Source organism: Microcaecilia unicolor, chromosome 6 (genome assembly GCF_901765095.1).
Source record: "Microcaecilia unicolor chromosome 6, aMicUni1.1, whole genome shotgun sequence".
In the NCBI taxonomy this organism is placed as follows: domain Eukaryota; kingdom Metazoa; phylum Chordata; class Amphibia; order Gymnophiona; family Siphonopidae; genus Microcaecilia; species Microcaecilia unicolor.
In genome coordinates, this window is record NC_044036.1 from 120,711,972 (window position 1) to 120,728,789 (window position 16,818).

At 43.4% G+C, this 16,818-nt stretch overlaps 1 protein-coding gene across 1 annotated transcript in view; it reads left to right on the top strand.

The window, feature by feature from the left end:
- Positions 1-16,818, top strand: part of SWT1 (SWT1 RNA endoribonuclease homolog) — a 391,485-nt gene that overhangs the window by 19,217 nt on the left and 355,450 nt on the right. The window contains exons 3-4 of the mRNA XM_030205715.1: positions 5,056-5,241; positions 12,292-12,406. Coding sequence (XP_030061575.1) covers positions 5,177-5,241; positions 12,292-12,406 — 180 coding nt within the window. The 5' untranslated portion in view covers positions 5,056-5,176. The remainder of the gene's footprint in view (positions 1-5,055; positions 5,242-12,291; positions 12,407-16,818) is intronic.

Here is a 16,818-nt window from a genome sequence, read left to right on the forward strand (position 1 = left end):
TAGGAGAATTACCCCCATTTACGTGTATACATGCTTTAGGAGAGTTATAAAGAGCTTGAGTCCAATCTCTAAAGCCAGGCCCAAATCCCAACCTCTCCATGACACTAATCATGAAAGGCCAATGGACACGGTCAAAAGCCTTTTCCGCATCCAACCCCTAAAGACACAAAGGAGTTCTAGACTTCTTAGTTACATGTAATAGATTAACCATTCGGCGAACATTATCTTTAGCTTGTCTTTGGGGAACAAACCCAACTTGATCAGGATGAATTAAATCCGGAGGAACTGTCGCTAGCCTATTTGCTAAGACCTTAGCTATTATTTTAACATCCGAATTAAGAATAGAAATAGGACGGTAGTAGGCACAGTCATTTCTATCCTTCCCAGGCTTCGGAATTACAGCTATCCAAGCTTCCAACATAGAGGGAGGCAAAGCTTTCCCTTCTCGGACTCCGTTTAGAATCTCAACCAAAAGGAGAGCCAGCTCCCCGCGAAAAGTCCTATAAAATTCGTTTGGCAAGCCATCCAATCCAGGAGCCTTCCCGAAGGGGCAAATCCTTAATAACCTTAACAACCTCATCCACATGGATAATTCCGTCTAACCGACTACGTTGTTCCTCCATCAAAGAGGGAAGATTCTGGGATGATAAAAAGGCCCCAACAGCATCTGGGTCGATCGTAGAGTCAGCTGAATACAATGACTGATAAAAGGACTGAAACCGTTGGCAAATCAGAGCAGACTTAGAACCGTATTCTTCCCATCTCCAATCCGAAGAATAGTACGATCAAATCTTTGCTGCCTTAAGGGCCAAAGAGCGTCCCAGCTTGTTATGATTAAAGTAATGAAGCTGCTGCTGTTGGCCCCTAACAAAATGCAATTGGTCCGAATAAATGTTGTCTAACTGTAACTGGGCAGCCTGAATCTGCCGCAAAATAGAGATTGAGTAAGAAGATTTATGAAGTTCCTCCAGTTGAGACAATTGGGATATACAATCCAACACTTCCTTTCGCCGGGCCCGAGCCCTAATGCTTGCCTGCTTTAAGAAGAAACCTCTCGTTACTGCCTTCAAAGCATCCCAAACTATCTCCAGCGACGGGCCAGAGTTCAAATTAATATCAAGATATTCTCTGAAAAGTGTTCTGTACTTTGCTAACATCTGATCCTCCTTTAGCAAAGAAACATTTAAAGTCCACCTGCGATCCTTAACTTCATCAGAAAAGGGTAAGAGCTCAACCCAGGCCGGCGCATGATCCGAGATGGTAATAGGGCCAATAGCAGATTGACAATTTCCCTGAATCAAGGAGATATCCATCAACAGATGGTCAATACGAGAATAGGAATCATGAGAATGGGAATAAAATGAATAATCCCGCTCCTTTGAATGGTGTAGTCGCCAAACATCGCACAAGGCTAAGGTCCGGGCCAGGTCAACCAATGCTTTTGAAGTTTTAACATCCATACCCGACACTACCCCTGACCTATCCAAAGCAGGGTCAAAAGACGCATTGAAATCACCTCCAACTACCAATTTACCATAGGGATCCGATTGGACAACCTTACGAAGCCTGACAAAAAATGACCCCTGGGATTCATTAGGTGCAAAGACCGCAACCAGAGTAAAAGCTATGTTATTCAATAATACCTGTACAAGCAAAAACCTACCAGCAGGGTCACGTCTAGATTTCAACACCTGAATCTGCAACGAAGAGTGAAACAGAATAACTACCCCTCACCAGTGCAACCCCGCCCCCAAGGACTAAATCCCCTAACTAGGAATAGAGGAGAAAGAACCTCCGAACCCTTAACCACCCCCCACCCTTACATCCTAACTCAAAACAATTCTTGCCCTGAATTTCACATCTCCAGAACACACACAATCACTCCACCCACCCTCCCCTCATCCACTTTCCCACTTCCCCACACATCCCAAGCTTAGTAACCAACCTAGTGGTCTTCATAACATGAACATCTTACATAAAACTGCACTTGTAAGCAAAAGAACAACTTCATCTCAAAGAGCTGAGTTATAGTTACAGCTAAACCAAACAATCCTTTCATGTATCAGTTCTATCACTCCTAGACTTGCTAGGAACACGCTTCCATTTTTGAAATTTGGCCCGGATTGTAGTAGCTTGATCCATTTGTGGAGATTCAGTTGTCGTCAAACCCTCATCCTTCAGGATCTTCCAGACCTCAGTAAGAAGTCGAATCCGGTGAAGCTTTCCTCCTACCGTGAAGCAGAGGGCGAATGGAAAAGCCCAGCGATATGGGATCTTGTTTTTAATTAAAATGTCCAGCGCTGGTTTCATGGCCCATCGTTGGGACAACGTGAGCTGGGTGGGATAGATCTTGAAACACCCGAACTTGGGCTTCATTATAATCAATGTGTGATAGCTGGCGTGCCCGCTGCAGCGCCTGCTCTTTCGTGGAGAAAGCAGTAAAACAAACAACTGTGTCCCTGGGTCTGTTATCCAGTCTTTTCCCTAGGGCTCTGTGGGCCCTTTCAATAGCAATGTCCTCAGTCCCAAGCAACTGTCGACACAGCAACTTAACAATCGTGCTGACGTCCTCTTTGTCCCCTGCCTCAGGGACCCTGCGAAAACGCAAGTTGTTCCGGCGTCCACGATTTTCTAAATTGTTCATTTTAAACTGCAGGTCCTCATATGACTCGAGCAGCTTCGAGAAACGCGATTCAGTCTCAGCTAGCTTCACATCTTGCTCATCTGCACGCACTTCCAAATCCTCTACCCTCATGCCCAACTCACGTAAATCCACGCTCAATACATCCATTCTGTCAAGTATTTCTTCCTTGGAAGCTTTAATCTCTTCATGAATTTCAGTTAAGCATTTAGGTAATTCTTTAGAAAGACCCCTTTTAGAGGAGGTTTTACCCACTTCATTTAGGGACATAGCGGAGTCAGAGTCTGAATGGGAAGCAAGGGCCAACGCAAGCACATGGCGCCTCAGAGCTTTGCCAGCCTGACGTTCAGAATGGCGTTCGCTCTCCTTCCGAGCGGTCGACATGACAGCCAGCGAGTCCGTCAATCTCTGCTGCACAACAAACGCCGTGCCCTGATGCGAAATTTTCCCTGATGCAAGGGTGGATGGTTGCTTATTTTGCTAAAAAGGAGAGGGGTGCGTCGGAGCTACGGACTTAGGCAGTCATTCGGGCTCGTGACGTCACTTCCTCCCCAGCTCCGAAATTTTATTAAAGAAATAAATGTTAAGTGGAAAGAAAATGTCTGATCAGAGAGAAAGAGAAAGAAAGGATACAGACACGGGTCCATAATTCCATGGGGTCCAATTTCTCCCTCTTGGTCTGCTGCTGGGGTTGGAAGCTGTCCTCAACTCTGGATGCTTCCTGCCTCATACTCTCTGTTTGCTTCTTTCGAGTATTTGTGTGCGGGTCCATGGGAATGGCTTTGCACATGGTTAAGATTTTCTTGGGAATGTCCATGGCCATGGTGAAGATCCTCATGTGAATGTCCGTGGTGGGAATGGCTGTGCTCATGGTGAAGATCTTCATGTGACTGTCCATGACCAGACACCTGCTGCATCAGCACGATCACTGTTCCAGTGTGGAGTCTGCCTTGTGTCCTGGTTGCTAGTCCTTTTTTCCCAGTCTCTCTGCTAAATCCATTAGCAAACCTTAGTAAAAGGACTCCTAAATTTGAAATTACAGGGTTCACATTTCATTACTGAACTTTATAGCTCTCTGAAAGTATTTGTTAAAAACTTGGACTTGTTTCGATCAGGTGCAGGAGAAATTAAGTGTTTTCCCAATTTAAAGTAAATGTCAGTGAATATGTCACCTCCTCGGAAAGAAAAAGAATCAAAAACTGCTATTGGGTGATTTTCTGTCATGCTTGGAAAACTATAGCAGGAATTTAAAAATAGGTTTATGGATTACGAATGTGCAAGATGAATTATGAGCCACGATATGCTGTACTGGTAAACAATATGTAGACACCTGTATTTCATTAATGATATTTGCCACAGCTGCGACCACAATTAAGTGAGTTTAAATATATCCTATGTTGTAGAATCAATATTTCATGTTTAATAATCACTTGATATAGTAATTGCAAACAATCTCTCTTTAAGTGTGTTACTCAGGTGTCTCATTTATGATATTTACTACTGTTGACAAGCCAAAATAAAATGAGTTTTTAAAATATGTCCTTGAAGTGTTGTAGAGTCAGTATTAGTAGTAATGTTTAATACCCGTTCCGAAGAAGCAGCTAAAAGTGGTTTATAGATTCCTTAGTATTTAACTAGTATAGGCTTATATGTAAGCTTGAAATATTTTGGTGGCCCTAAGAGCTTTCTCATATTCACATTGTGACCTTTTACATGAAATAGGTTGGAGACCACTGCTGTAGAGGGAACCATAATGGCTCCCATTACTATACCTTTAATCTGACTCTAAAATTGATATTGAAATTTAAAAAAGGTTTTGTTCAGTGTCATCCATGTCATCTCAATCAGCAATGTCTTTCCAGCAGAAGATATAGAATAAGTTGGCTACACGGTTGCCACATCATCCTGCAGAAGTTAGTGTATAAGGAGATAATATCAAGAGTGATGAGTAAACTATCCTACATCTGCTGAACAGTTTTCAAGAAAGTAATGAAATCACCCGAAAGCCCTCCCCGGGCCTACCTTTAAATGTCCTGGTGGTCTAGTAGCCTCTTCCAGGCAAAATAGATCCCCAGTCGCTCTTGCTTTCGCCAGTTCCTCAGCCAAAATGGCTGCCAGAACTTCCTATGGCAGCCTCATGCGACTGCTTCGGGAGGTCCCATTGGCCATTTTGAGATTGAAGACAGCATAAGCAAGAATTGCAAGACTGCCGCAGAAAGAGGCCTTTAGACCACTAGGACATTTAAAGGTTCTTGTATCCTACACTAGCCTTTTGAGTTCTGTGTGGTTAACAATCCTCCACGTAAAAGACAAACTAACTGAACAGACTCGGTAAATTAAGTTTATCAGTTTATTAAATTTTACATTAGTCTGAAATCTTATTTCAGATGGTAACCTATTCCATCATTTTGCAGCATTGAAAAAGAATGTTAATGTAAACAATCTTCTTGCGCATATATCCTGGAGCCCCACCATACAGAATACGATGAATAAAGAACAAAGTTTAAATTTAAAACATGCCTCCACTGGGAGCCAATGCAGTCTGTGAGAAACATGGAAACTACAGATCCCAGAATGCATTGCAGGAGAGGAAGAAGCAGGTACGGGGAAACTACAGATCCCAGAATGCATGGCAAGATAGGAGGTGTCAGGACAAGGGTAATGCTCAGTTGCAGGAGAAGGGAGGAGATGGGGCTGATTGGGAAATGGAATCAGCTGAGGAGAGGGTGGAACACCTGAGTGAGGGGGTGGGGAATGAGGGGATGGAATGGGAGGAGTTGGAACAAGTAGGAGGAGAAAGGATGGAAGAGGAGATGGGGTTGGTAGAGGAAGTTACCGGGGAAGAAGAGTGACTTCTAGAAGAGCCCAAAGTAACAAGGAAAGAATAATAGCAGAGATCTGGTGGGTGGATGTCAAGAGGTAAATGGTTGACAGATGAGGGTGGTGGATCTTTAAAGCCTGGCTAGCTGAACTGTGTTTAAAGCTGGGCTAGCTGAACTGTGTTTGAAAGCCTGGCAAGCTGAACTGTTTTGAGGCCTTGCTGAAGTGGGATGTGTTTAAAGCCTGGCTAGCTGAACTGTCTTTAAAGCCTGGCTAGCTGAACTGTCTTTAAAGCCTGGCTAGCTGAACTGTTTGAAAGCCTGGCTAGCTGAACTGTGTTTGAAAGCCTGGCAAGCTGAACTGTTTTTGAGGCCTTGCTGAAGTGGGCTGTGTTTAAAGCCTGGCTAGCTGAACTGTCTTTAAAGCCTGGCTAGCTGAACTGTGTTTGAAAGCCTGGCAAGCTGAACTGTTTTTGAGGCCTTGCTGAAGTGGGCTGTGTTTAAAGCCTGGCTAGCTGAGCTGTGTTTGAAAGCCTGGCTAGCGGAACTTTGTTTGAAAGCCTGGCTAGCGGAACTTTGTTTGAAAGCCTGGCTAGCTGAAATGGGTTTGAAAGCCTGGTCAGCTGAACTGTGTTTGAAGGCTGGACTAAGTTGAACTGTGTTTTTTTTTTTCTTTGAGTCCTGCTTTTGAGGGAGCTGACTTTTGAAAGGTGTTTTGGAGTACTGCATTCCTATATGCCCTAAAGGTGGATAGAAGTGAGTCTGGATTCAGATCCTCTCTTCAGGAATATTGTGGTGAAAGGAAGCTCGGTCTGACAAGGCCCATCAGCAAACAAGTGACAACCTCAAATTTAGGCTCACCAGATCGAATGCAAGGTTGCCAGGTGGAAAATTTTTTTCCCACCCAAAACAGCCTAAATCCAGCCCAAACCCCGCCCCCGACACCCCCACCCCCGCATCATCGGCCCCGCCCAAAACGTCACTAACCCCGCCCCGCGGCCGGAAAAAATGCCAAAAAAACCGCCCAAAAACTAAAAAAGAAGCCCAAAAAACCGCAACCCGCCGCGGGCAAAAATTTCCCGCGGCGGGTCGCGGAAAACCGCCCAATTGGGAGGTAAAACCGCCCACCTGGCAACACTGATCGAATGCCCCTAGGCATGTCAAATGTAGAAGTAGTAGGTTTTTTTTACCAGCACTAATTTCTTGATGTTAAAGTGGTCACTCCTGTTTTGGTGCTCAAGTTACTTCTAAAGCTTGTCTGAGTATCATTCAAAACATATATAGTGTTAAGTATTCAGTGAGCTGCAATAGTATGCTTCCCTTGACTTTTACTAGCAAAAGTATTTATGCCACTGGTCTATAATTGCTAACTTCATTTAATTTAGTGGACGTTCCTTTGGGAATTAGAGTCGATACTATATTACCCTTCTCTTACGGAAACATATCTATAACATTATTACTAAAGATTTTGTTAAGTATACAATAAATTTCTGTGGTGCTTCTTTGAATTAATAGACAGAGCAGCTGGTAAAATAATAATAAACTGTAACACTTATGCTGGTGGGTAGTTAGCATGAGTGAAAAGTGGGCTTTCAGTATAGTTGTAATCTCATTACAAAATCAGTGCCTTTCAAAAATCTTCAGACCCTTGTATTTAATTTTTGGTGTTACAATTCAAAATACTTTACAGTAGGCATTAGATTCAGGGGTCTTTTACTAAAGCTTATCACGGTATCTGCTGCAGGGCCCATAGGAATAAAATGGGCCCTGCAGCAGATACCGTGATAAGCTTTAGTAAAAGACCCCTGAATCTAATGCCTACTTTAAAGTATTTTGAATTGTAACACCAAAAATTAAATACAAGGGTCTGAAGATTTTTGAAAGGCACTGATAGGAATAAAATGGGCCCTGCTGCAGATAACTCAAGCTAAGCTTTAGTAAAAAGACCCCCCCCCCCCCCCCCCCCCCCCCGGTGATTTACAAAACATATTCTAAACTTTCAATGTGAAAGAATGATGGCGTTTTTACAATTGAAGCTGGTAGACTCTCTGCACTTTTTTTTCTTTTCTTTTTATAAGCCCAATTTCTTTGAATCTCATAATTGTTGATATATTATATTATATAATTATGTTTCTTTGTCTTCTGTTTACCTGTTGTAAAGCACTGGTTCATTAGTAGAAAGACATGACCCAAGCTGAAATTGCATTGCATAATTTTTATTTTTAAGAAGGTATTAGCTATAGTACATTTGATAAAGGGCAGTGGTGACACAAAAATTTAAACTTTACCTGGTTATGTTTACTCACAAATTTGATCACTTGCCAACTCATGGACAAACCCAAATCTAAGCGATTTACAAAAAAAAAAAAAAATTAAAACAAAGAAAGGAATGCCAAAATAAGATAGGACAGAACACATCATACCTAACCATTAATGAAAACAAGAGAACTATTAAAAACAAAAATCCTATATAATAAAAAGCACCTCCAACGTTCTGAAGCTGACTCCGTGGCACTTAAACCATGAGCCATTCGTGCTCTCCGTGTGATGAAATGACGTCGGCACTTCCTGGTACGTCACCAGCGACACTAACCAACCACAAGAAAGCAACACGATCCACAGGAATCGCACTTGCTGTCATAGCCCTGCCCTCGGAGCACAGCTAACGCAACATCAAGAGAAGGAAACAAACACAGGCATCGCACTCGCTCTCATAGCCCCGCCCTCTGAGCCCTCCTGCCCTTGGAGCACAGCTAACACGACGTCAAGAGAAGAGACAAACCACAGGAATCGCACTCGCTCTCATAGCCCTGCCCTCAGAGCCCAGCTGATCTGAACAGCCAGCTGGCTAAGTTCCTCGCGCCCTGTCCCGCCCCTCCCTCCCCAGGATCGCCACCATTCCCCCCCCCCCCACCCCATGTTGCCACCGCTGAAAACAAGAGCCAGAGCTGGTATAGTTCAGAGGGGCAGAGATTAGACGTCTATGTGGAAAGTGCATGCTTTTGAACAGCAGGGTTTTTAATGAAACACAGACGCAGACAGGCACTTTGCACTGCAATTCAAACTATGCTTACAGCACAGAACAGTACTACAGGCTCCTATAAGAAGCAAACTCAACTCACACTGTCACACTGGATTCCAGCATTGTTTCTACCTTCAAACTGCATTTCAGAAAGAGCAGGAAAGATCCCAGAGTGGGGGAGACGAGATCAGAGGAAACCTTGAAAGAACACAGCAGCTCAGAGGACAGTAGAAGACGCAGAGCAGACGGCAAAAGGTTACGACATCGTACTACAAAGCAGACATACAGGATACCTGAAGTAGAGAAACAGTCACAGAAGCAACAGAGAAGATAATAGAACCTTGGGACAGAAATAAAAAAAACACTCAAATGCCTGAAAGAGAGAAGACATCCGAAGGGAGAAACCACAGAGCAGAGGGCAGAAAAAATCCACCAGGCAGCAGTCTCACAGAGAGTCTGTGTAACGCACACATACTCTCACACTCTGTCTCAACCACACTCTCTATCTCACACACACACTCGCACCCACACTCACTCTCTATGTCACACACACACATTCACACAGTAACTCTCACACACACTCTGTCAAACATACACACTCCGAGGAAAACCTTGCTAGCGCCCATTTCATTTGTGTCAGAAATGGACCTGATTTACTAGTTGTACATAAGACTCTACAAAACAGTAGCTGACTGCCGCTGCCATAGTGCTTGACAACGAGCCCATATTAAAAGTCTTTCATTTTTTCTTTAAATTTTTTAGTGAAGATTCCAACTGTAAGTCTAGAGGTAAATTGTTCCAATGATAAGGTGCCAGAAAAAAAGAAGGCACAGGGCCTTGTAGATTCCCAACGAGCACAAATAGGTGATGGAATCAGTTTGTGATCATTAATAGATCGAAGCAGCTGAGCAAGAATATAGGGAATAGTGCAATGTGCTAAGTAGTCTGGGGTACCTTCATGAAGGGCCTTTTAAAGGTTAGCACTAGAATTTTAAATTGAATAAGGGCTTGGACAGGAAGCCTACCTATGAAAAAGTGGGGTAATCCCAGTGTTTGGCCCTACAAAAAAAAACGAACAGTGGTTTTCTGCACAGACTGTAACCATTTAAGGATGGATCAAGGTAAGCCACCGTAGATGACATCTGCTTCAGCAAAACTTTATCACCTGTCAAAAGAGGTGAAAAGGTTGGAATTTTACATTTTTTGCTCTTGCAATTTCTCTCTTTTTTTTTTTTTAAACATCTTATCAAACTATGTAACTGCCATTTTCAGCCATTCATACAGAAATTCTTCTGTTAAATGTTTGGCTGAATATAATTGCAAAATGTTAATTTTTGCATATTCTAATGTTGATCAGTGCCACAAAACCTGGCTAAAGTGGTCCTTGTCAGTTCATAGAATGACCACAGAATTTTTTAAAAAATTCTTTTTAGGGGCCCTTTTACTAACCTACATTAAGCGCTAACCAGTGGCGTACCAAGGGTGGGGGCGGTCCGCCCCAGGTGCAAGTCGTAAGGGGGTGCTGCGGCAGCCAAAGGCATCTTCCCCCTCCTCCTCCGAGTGATGCGGTGCTTATGCTGCTGGGATGTACTGTGGTGGTGCTGCTGCTGCGATAAATAAGGGTTCCGTCCAAGCGCTGCCCCTCTCCGATTACTCCGATGTATTGTATGCTCTCCTTCCTCTCTCCACCCTCACTCTGCAGGCCTTTAAACTCTGAGAACTTCGGCAGCGTGCATCAGCGACATGAGCGCTGCCTTTGGCCAGCCCCGGAAGCCTCCTCTGTACAACGTCCCTCCTACGCGGGAAGCTGTACAGAGAAAGCTTCCGGGGCAGGCTAAAGGCAGCTCTTAACATCGCTGATGCTGTTTGTCAGTGGGGCTAAAAAGCTTGGAGGCCTGCAGAGCGGGGTAGTTGTGGAGAGAGCCGAGGTGGACCGTGGAAGAGAGCGTCGCGATGTCAGCCAGACTGCAGGGAAAAGGGGGTGGAGAGAGGAAGAAGATCACGCGATGCCAGTCCAAAGGGGTGGAGAGAGGAGGGAGAGTAAAGGCAGACCTCAAGGGAAGGGAAAAGGAGGGTGGACAGAGCAGGAAAAGCAACGTTAGACCGAAGGGGAAGAGGGGGTGGAGAGGCAGAGAGTGATTCCAGACTTCAGAGGGAGGGAAAGTGATACCACGAAGGAAGGAGAAAAGTAAAATATACAGGAGATACATACTGGAAAGCAGAAGATGGATGGGGAGAGGAGAGAGAAAGATGGAGGGGGGGGGGATGTTGGACTGCATCATGTAAAAAGGACAGAGGGGGCACATGCTGGATGGAAGGGGCAGAGAAAGCAGGCAGACACCAGTGGAAAGGGGGACAGGGCAGACAGAATGGAAGAGAGTGCAACAGTGAATGGAAGGGGCAGAGAAAGCAGGCAAATGCTGCATGGAAGGGAGAGAGAAAGGGCAGACACTGGGTGGGGCAGAGAAAATGGGCAAATGCTGGATAGAAGGGAGGGGGAGAGAGAGGGAGCACATGCTGGATGGAAGGGAGAGAGTGAAGAGAAGATGAGGAAAGCAGAAACCAGAGACAACAAAGGTAGAAAAAGATTTATTATTATTTTATTTTTTTGCTTTAAGATAAAGTAGTATTGTAGTTGTGGTGAGAAATAGAAAATGAGCCTGTGATTTTTCTGTTAGACTAATTTTAATACATTTTTGACTAACTTTCGGAGACCAAAACCCCATCCTCAGCTCAGGACAGGATACCGTAACATACTGACCTGAGGAAGGAGGTGTTGGCCTCTGAAAGCTAATTGAAAAAAATGTATTAGTCCAATAAAATGGTATCATCTTATTTTCCATTTTTTTGTTTTATTTCTGTTTGTTAATTTGTAAAATGGTGATTGGTATTTGTCAGTTTTTTCAAATTTACACCTGCTGTCTTTATATTGCACAGTACTAGGCGACATGCATCACTGTTTCTGTGGTGTTGAATTGCATGCAGAATCTGACTTATTGGGGGTTGTTTAATTTTTGTCTACATATTTCTGTTTTTAGTTTGTGGTTACTTGTTCTATACTTGGCGAGGATGTGTCTGTGTTCTATGTAAAAAAGACATGGTTTTGTGTTGGCAGGATCATTTTTACTAATGTCTTGTTTAGTTTTGCAGTGAGTGTATTGATGTTCTAGTGCTCACTGCAATGTTTAAGATGTTGCCTTTTCCTAGGTATACCCTTGTTGTGTGACTCGTGGATTATTATAAAAAATAATTTTTTCATATAGAGAGGGGGGTGTTAAAAATGATCAGCCCCGGGTGTCACATATGCTAGGTACGCCACTGGCGCTAACGCATGCTTAATGCAAAAAAATTGCCTAACACAGGACGTACTAAATCGTTCTGTGTTAGTTTTGTCATTGTGTGTTAATGCAAAGTAATTATTTTTTTTGTAAATTATTTTGGAGAGGGTGTGTCAGGGAAGGAGAGTGGGTGGTTAGCACACAATTAACATGAGAGCCCTTTATCTCCACCTAAATAGGTGGCGGTAAGTGCTTCCACAGTAATTCTTTAATGGATACGTACTAATGCTAACAGTGCATGTCTATTAATGAAACAAATTGAAAAAAGGCTTTTATATTAACTGTGCTAGAACTGGGCTTAGCAAGCAGGAAAGATCCGGTAAGGGTGCACTAAACCCATTTCTTAGTGCAGCTGAGTAAAAGGACTGCTTAGGGTTTTTGTTTTTTGTTTTTTTTTTTATTTTCATTGTGACACTAAATCCAAGCACTGTGTTCTGTGTGTGGCTTAATGTTTCAATTATTGCTTTGCAGCTTTTGTGGGCAACTGACATTTTTCAAAATGTCCAAGAAAAAATCAAAGAAGGAAAAAAAGGGGAATTCTCATAAAAAAAGAAGGACATCCTCTTCAAGCAGTTCTGAAGGAGATGTAAGAAGATTAACTCGATCTTTGTAAATGTCTATTGCAAAAAAAAAAAAGAGGGATTTTTATTTTCTGTATTCCAAAATGAAACTTGATTGAAGAAAATTATCTAGCTATCCTCATAATGTAAATGCTTACACTTCTCAGGAGCTGTACCTCTCTTCAGATTTTTTTTAGATGTCACTTCTTAAATATAAGGGGTTGTTTACTAAAGCTTACCTCAATTTGCAGCAGGTTCCATTGTATTCCTATGGGCCCTGCTGCAGATAACTCATGCTTAGCTTTCATAAACAACCCCCTTCTAGCAATGATTCCTCTCACTAATAATGCAGCCTACTACCTTCTCTAGTAGATCCCCAGAAGACCCATATTTGAGATTAATAGAGAAAAGCTAAATACATGGGCAAGATAGAAGGAATCTTAACAGGGTGAGAGATTTTCACATTTCATTTCTAACTCTTGTGCAGTATGAGCTTTGACAGTTCAAAGTCACAGCAGGTTTCTAGCCATTTTTTTCTTATAGGGGCTGACCGAATTTCAGTTTTGGCTGTGGCTTTGCCACTGAAACTGGCCTGAAATCCAGATTGTCATGTTATAGTTTCGGCCAAAATTGCTGGTTCATTTTCAGCTAAAACTGAATCGTCTCTGGCCCCCGGACTGAATGCCACCACCTGTAGGCCATCCTTAGAAGCCCTGGTGGTCTAGTGGTCTCATTGGGGCGGGAGCAATCTCCACTTGCACCTGCCCATGCAAGTTCCACAGTCAAAATGGTTGCAGGGGCCTCCCATAGCAGTCTCATGGCAGCCATTTTGGGATTGGAACTGGCATGGGCAGGAGCAACTGGAGATTGCTCCTGTCCTAATGAGACCACTAGATCATCAGGGCTTCTAAAGTAGGCAGGGGGGTGGGGGCCCAGGGGGCCAAGCAGTCCACTTTTTGTCATGGGGGGGGGGGGGGGTGCATTCCACCCGGTATCAGTTGAAAGTCTGCAACAGATTTTGGCCTCAGATTCTGTTTCAGCTGAAACAAACCCCCCCAGTTTTGGTTGCCCTCTAGTTTCGACTCATAGCAACAAAGATACCAAGACAAAAAAGAAGGCTTATTTCTTGTATCTTCCATCCATTTGGAAGCTTCTGAGGTTATAACATTCTATCAGCTAACCTTTTAATAAAGGCAATAGAATCCAGAAAGTGTGTCTTAGCAGCAAAAACCTATTTATTAACACAAATTACAGGTGCCTAGGTCCTAAAGTGTAAAGTGACTTCGCAATATGGAATTTGGGAGCAATTCTATAACTGGGTGTCTCCATAAAGGCTTCCTGAGGGCAGGCAGTAGAAGCCAATTCTGTAATGGGGTGAAAAACATGTGGATAAACGTGAGCCGGTCGATATTGTGTATCTGGATTTTCAAAAGGCGTTTGACAAAGTACCTCATGAAAGACTCCAAAGGAAATTGGAGAGTCATGGGATAGGAGGTAGTGTCCTATTGTGGATTAAAAACTGGTTAAAAGATAGAAAACAGAGAGTAGGGTTAAATGGTCAGTGTTTTCAATGGAGATGAGTATAGTGGGGTTCCCCAGAGGTCTGTGCTGGGACCGCTGCTTTTTAACATTTATAAATGATCTAGAGATGGGAGTAACTAGTGAGGTAATTAAATTTGCTGACTACAAAAAGTTATTCAAAGTTGTTAAAATCACAAGAGGATTGTGAAAAATTACAAGAGGACCTTACGAGACTGGGCATCTAAATGGCAGATGACGTTTAATGTGAAAAAGTGCGAAGTGATGCATGTGGGAAAGAGGAACCCGAATTACAGTTACATAATGCTAAGTTTCACATTAGGAGTCACTGACCAGGAAAGGGATCTAGGTGTCATCGTTGATGATACATTGAAACCCTCTGCTCAGTGTGCGGTGGTGGCTAAGAAAGCAAATAGAATATTAGGTATTATTAGGAAAGGAATGGAAAACAAAAATGAAGATGCTTTAATGCCTTTGTATCACTCCATGGTGCGACCGCACCTTGAATATTGTGTGTAATTCTGATTACCATATCTCAACAAAGATATAGTGGAATTAGAAAAGGTACAGAGAAAGGCGATGAAAATGATAACAGGGATGGAACGACTTCCTTATGAGGAAAAGCTAAAGCGGCTAGGGCTCTTCAGCTTGTAGAAAGATGATTGAGGGGAGATATGATAGAGGTCTATAAAATAATTAGTGGAGTGGAACAGGTAGATGTGAATCGCTTTTTACTCTTTCCAAAAATACTAGGACTGGAGGGAACGCAATGAATCTACAAAGTATTACATTTAAAACGAATTGGAGAAAATATTTCTTCACTCAATGTGTAATTAAACTCTGGACTCGTTACCAGAGAATGTAGTAAAATCAGGTAGCTTAAGCAGGGTTTAAAAAAAAGTTTGGATGGCTTCCTAAAGGAAAAGTCCATAGACCATTATTAAAATGGACTTGGGGAAAATCCACTGCTTATTTCTAGAATACTGCCAAACGCTCTTTGGCCTCACTCAGTCCACATCACAAAACCACTGACAGAGTGTGTTGAACGAGTTAGCTATATAGAAAGACTATATAGATTAACTATGTGAGGTAGAGTCTCATATTCCTGACACTGCTGTTCTCATTTCACTCTAGGGTGAATCACTTGCTCGTGTACATTATTTAATCATAGACTCATCCAGGGGCGTAGCCAGCCTTCCGTGGGAGAGGGGTCCGAGCCCAGGGGGAGGGGGCACATTTTAGCCCTCCCCCCGGCGCCGCCCCCCCCACCGCCGACATTGCCGCCCCCCCTCCCGCCGCGAACCCGCCGCCGCTGCAACCTACCTTTACTTTTGCTGGCGGGGGATCCCACTCCCCGCCAGCCGACGTCTTCTTCTTAGTCGCTTCCCGCTCTTCAATTTGTTTGCTGACGTCCTGCACGTTGTACGTGCAGGACGTCAGACTCAGAGAACAGAACTGTTCTCTGAGTCTGACGTCCTGCACGTATAATTACGTGCAGGACGTCAGCAAACAAATTGAAGTGCAGGAAGGACTGAAAAGACGTCGGCTGGCGGGGAATGGGATCCCCCGCCAGCAAAAGTAAAGGTAGGCGGGGGCGGGTTCGCCGGGAGGGGGGTCCTGGGGTGAATCTGCGGGGGCCCCGGCCCCCTCAGGCCCCACGTAGCTACGCCACTGGACTCATCCCCCACCACCTTATAACCAAATTCTATTACCACTATATTCTATTTTGAATAGTGTATATATCTTGACCACTCTCGTTGTTTCTAGGTTATACACACGACACTTATCTTATGCAGGTTGGTGAGCTCTTACACCCCAGCTCACCAACCTGTCAGGAATATGAGACTCTACCTCACATAGTTAATCTATATAGTCTTTCTATATAGCTAACTCGTTCAACACACTCTGTCAGTGGTTTTGTGATATTTCTAGAATAAGCAGCATAAAATGTACTGTTTTTGGACCTTGCCAGGTGTTTGTGACCTGTATTGACCACTGTTGGAAACAGGATGCTGGGCTTGATGGACCTTCGGTCTGTCCCAGTATAGCAATACTTGTGTACTTATGTACTAAACGCCTAGGTTCCCTTATAGAGTACTAGTGTAACCCAATATCAGTACATCTAACATTTGGGTGCTTGCATTTACACCAGCCATAAAAGTTATGCAAGTTATATGTATAAGTAGGATCTATGTATTTATTATTTATAGAATAGTGCTTACTTTTGTATGTGTCAATATGCTGCCTAAGTGCACACCTTGCATGCATGTTCTATTATTCTGAATGTTTTGTGATGAGCCCCTCATAGTCCAGGGCCCACTCCATATAATCTCCACTCTCCCTGGAGACTCTTTTAGGATACTAACTATCCTTTTCATTCCATTCTGGATTTTACTGTGAGTTCTCTGGTTCTCCTTGGACCAGTGGCCAGTTTACTTGTCAGCACGTTTCCCCTGGGATACCTTATGTGCTGAGGCCCCCTTGTGGTTCCTGTCTTGTATTACAAGCTCACCACCAGAGTTCACAAGAGCTTTGCCTCTAAGAAAGTCTCAGAGACAATTCTCACCTGTAGCAGCTGTAATCTCATTCTCAATGTTTGGGCTCCACTTTAAACTTAGGGTCACTGCTCCTCAGTTATCAGCCCTCCTGTTCTTGACCCCATCCTTGTGAGAGTCCCTTGATAACAGGTTGCAGTTTCCATTTACTTGTGTTACGACCTTCTGGCACCTTTTCTGGGGGACACCACTTTACTATTAGGATTCAGCAGGATATGCAAATTAACGACCTCTTAGGCAAATTATAGTTCTCTTAGCATTCCCTGCTCACTTAAGCAGGGAATTCTTCTTTCAGCAAACAGTTTCTCTATTCACTTGTCAACTGAGCCCACTTAATATGGGAC